Source organism: Asparagus officinalis, chromosome 5 (genome assembly GCF_001876935.1).
Source record: "Asparagus officinalis chromosome 5, Aspof.V1, whole genome shotgun sequence".
NCBI classification, from domain to species: Eukaryota; Viridiplantae; Streptophyta; class Magnoliopsida; order Asparagales; family Asparagaceae; genus Asparagus; species Asparagus officinalis.
Window position 1 is genome coordinate 46,710,614 of NC_033798.1, and position 2,751 is coordinate 46,713,364.

Consider the following 2,751-nt stretch of genomic DNA (forward strand, 5'->3'; position numbering starts at 1 on the left):
CCAATAGGATGAGATTGTGAGATGGTTTGCTTAACGTGAGATGAACATTCTACATCGTGCTAGATTTAAACTAATAGGTTAAATAATTAAAGGTATTTGGCCCCCATATTTATTTGATTTCTCTACCAAATCTTCTCTGAGATTTTCCATATCCTCCTTCCCACATCCTTTCTTTCTTATTTGGGTTCGGGTTAGGGGTTAGGGTCAAGGTTCAGTTTTAGGTTCGGGTCAGGTTTAGGTTTAGGATTAGCGGATTCGGGGCTGTGTTTGGATTTAGGGTTAGGGTTAGTGTTTGGATTAGGGTTCAGGTTAGGGTTAGGTTAGTGGGTTCGGGTTCAAGTTAGGTTAGGGTTAGAGTTAGCATTAATGGGTTCAGGTTTGGGTGGGGTTAGGGTTCGGGTTGGGTTAGGGTTCGGGTTGGGTTAGGGCTCGGGTTATGGTTTGTGTTCAGATTACGGCTAGAGAAGATTTGACAGGAAAATCAAATAAATGTGAGGGCCACATATCTTTAATTAATTAACCCATTAGTTTAAATCTAACCATTAATTTGAATCTAACGGTGTAGAATGACCATCTCACTATACACACACACACATGTGCGTGCGTGTGTGTGTGTGTGTGTGTGTGTGTATACTGTGTCTTTTACTAAGACAAAAATTTGAATGCGAGCCTCTAACATTTTGCTTTCACAACAGTAAAATTTACTTAGCAGATGCGGATATTCTAGATAAGTTATATGCCATATATACAATACAATTAACCTAGGCAAGTAGTTATAATAGTATTTTTCATACACATCGTTTGGTGCAGATTTGACAAGGACCTTGCATCAAAGAAAAAATAAAATTTTATATTTAGAACACATGGTGTAATATATAATAATCTCCCTACTCTAATTTCGTAAGAAAATAATTCTTTATATTTTTAATTTTACTTTTATGGTACAGAGAATGAGCTATAAAATTAAATGAGAATATTAGATAATGTAAATATGAGTAAAACTACAACTACAAGTTAATATGAATATGACTCAAACCACAGCTAAAAATTTAATGTATATATTGCAAGTAAATTCATATGCAAAATTTTTTGCGAATTGAATGATCACCCATATTTTGAAGACTTCAATATACTAATAAACAGAGATGTTGTCCTAAATTAATGTATTTATAACTCACAAATAGTAGATCACGTAACCATAGTCTCGGTTGAATGAAACAATAACAATATTTTATTTGAGAAAGAGATTATTGAGTTGACAATCAATCCCACAAAAAACTTTGTTTTCTTTTTTATTTTTGTTCTATTTTTATCAATTTAAGTAATCATGATATTTAACCACGTGCATTACACATGCATCTCAACTAGTACTAAAAAAGTAGAAGTTGCGTTTAAAAGCCTCATCAAGTTGTTTCTGAAAGTAAAATTTAAAAGCATAAGTAATTTCAATACGCATGCTAAAAATATTTTTATCAAACATTATTATTGAATGTTTATGGAAAAAATAAACAGAAACACCATTAAAAAAGCAATATCAAACTAACTCTTATTCTGTTCTTAAAAATTTTACATGGTGAAAAGATAATTACTCAAATAGAGAAAAAAGGTAAGTTTAACTTTTTTAATAATGAATCGCGGAAGCAGCCATTTTCAGACTGGAGAATAGAAAGTTCCCTCCCGCGTCAAAGTGTACTTTCATTAAACAATATATAATAATAATAATAAAATGTAGTTAGGCATCGCAATTTCTGACAATAAGACGTACTTTTTATTTAAATTTCGAGAAAAGCACTTTCATTATAACCATATGACAACTCTACCATTTCGTACCTTGGGGCTCTGGCCCTTAGCAAGCTCGCTGAAAAGCTCCGGTTTTTTCCTGCAATTTTATGCAAAATGCGGGGGCATGTCACACCTACTTAGAAAATTCGTGATCACTTATCGTCCGCAGCTAATGGTTGACCAATCATTAATAATTTGTGAAATCGAGTGGCATTTTAGTAATTAAGCTGGAAAAACTCACTCGTAGATCTCCTTCTTGAAGTGCTCGAATCCAGTATTCATCCTCTCCCCCGCGTCCATTTCCTACATAATTAATGCCAATATTTTTAAAAATTGGAAAAAAAAGGTTGATGCGTAATCGTAAGATTACTCTCTGATCATTCATTAGAATATTCCTAATTCAAACACAATTGGAATCAAATTAGCTGGGAGTAGGAGAAAGATTTACTGTAAAAGAGAGGGTGGTGTTTGGATAGCTGCAGTTTTTTTTTTTTTTTGGGGGGGGGGGGGGGGGCGCGGTAGAAGAAGTTCTGGAGTTGAGGAGGAGAACGAATTGAGAGAAGACCATGGCCGGATGGATCTCATTTTATACGTTTCTTTAGGGCTGGGCATATTCGGTTCGGTTCGGTTTTATGCCCAATCCGCATCCAATCCGAATTTTTCGGATTCTCAAAACTCTCATCCAGATCCAGATTTTTTCCCCTTCATCCGAATATTCGGCCTAACCGAAATTCGGTTCGGTTCGGTTCGGTTTCGGTTTTGAATTTGCAAAGAGTTCTATCCAAAGACTTATGTTGCGAATTTGCAAGCTGAGCATTGTCCTCATGATGAGGTTCCTGAGCTCGCAAACAAAGCTTTATTAGACTGGTTATCATCTTTAGAATAAAGTTTTGAGTTGATATATTTACGCAGAGAACTGATGTTTTAAAGATGTTGTTCATATAATACAGCATGCTTATCTCTTGTAAG

The 2,751-nt window shown here is 34.8% G+C and overlaps 1 protein-coding gene across 1 annotated transcript in view; it reads right to left on the bottom strand.

The window, feature by feature from the left end:
• The window catches only part of LOC109841792 (carbonic anhydrase, chloroplastic-like), a 17,802-nt gene extending 15,523 nt beyond the window's left edge, over positions 1-2,279 (bottom strand). Inside the window, exons 1-3 of the mRNA XM_020410732.1 lie at positions 2,231-2,279; positions 2,024-2,085; positions 1,831-1,879 (exon numbers count right to left, since the gene is read on the bottom strand). Of these exons, the coding sequence (XP_020266321.1) occupies positions 1,831-1,879; positions 2,024-2,082 (108 nt within the window). The 5' untranslated portion in view covers positions 2,083-2,085; positions 2,231-2,279. The remainder of the gene's footprint in view (positions 1-1,830; positions 1,880-2,023; positions 2,086-2,230) is intronic.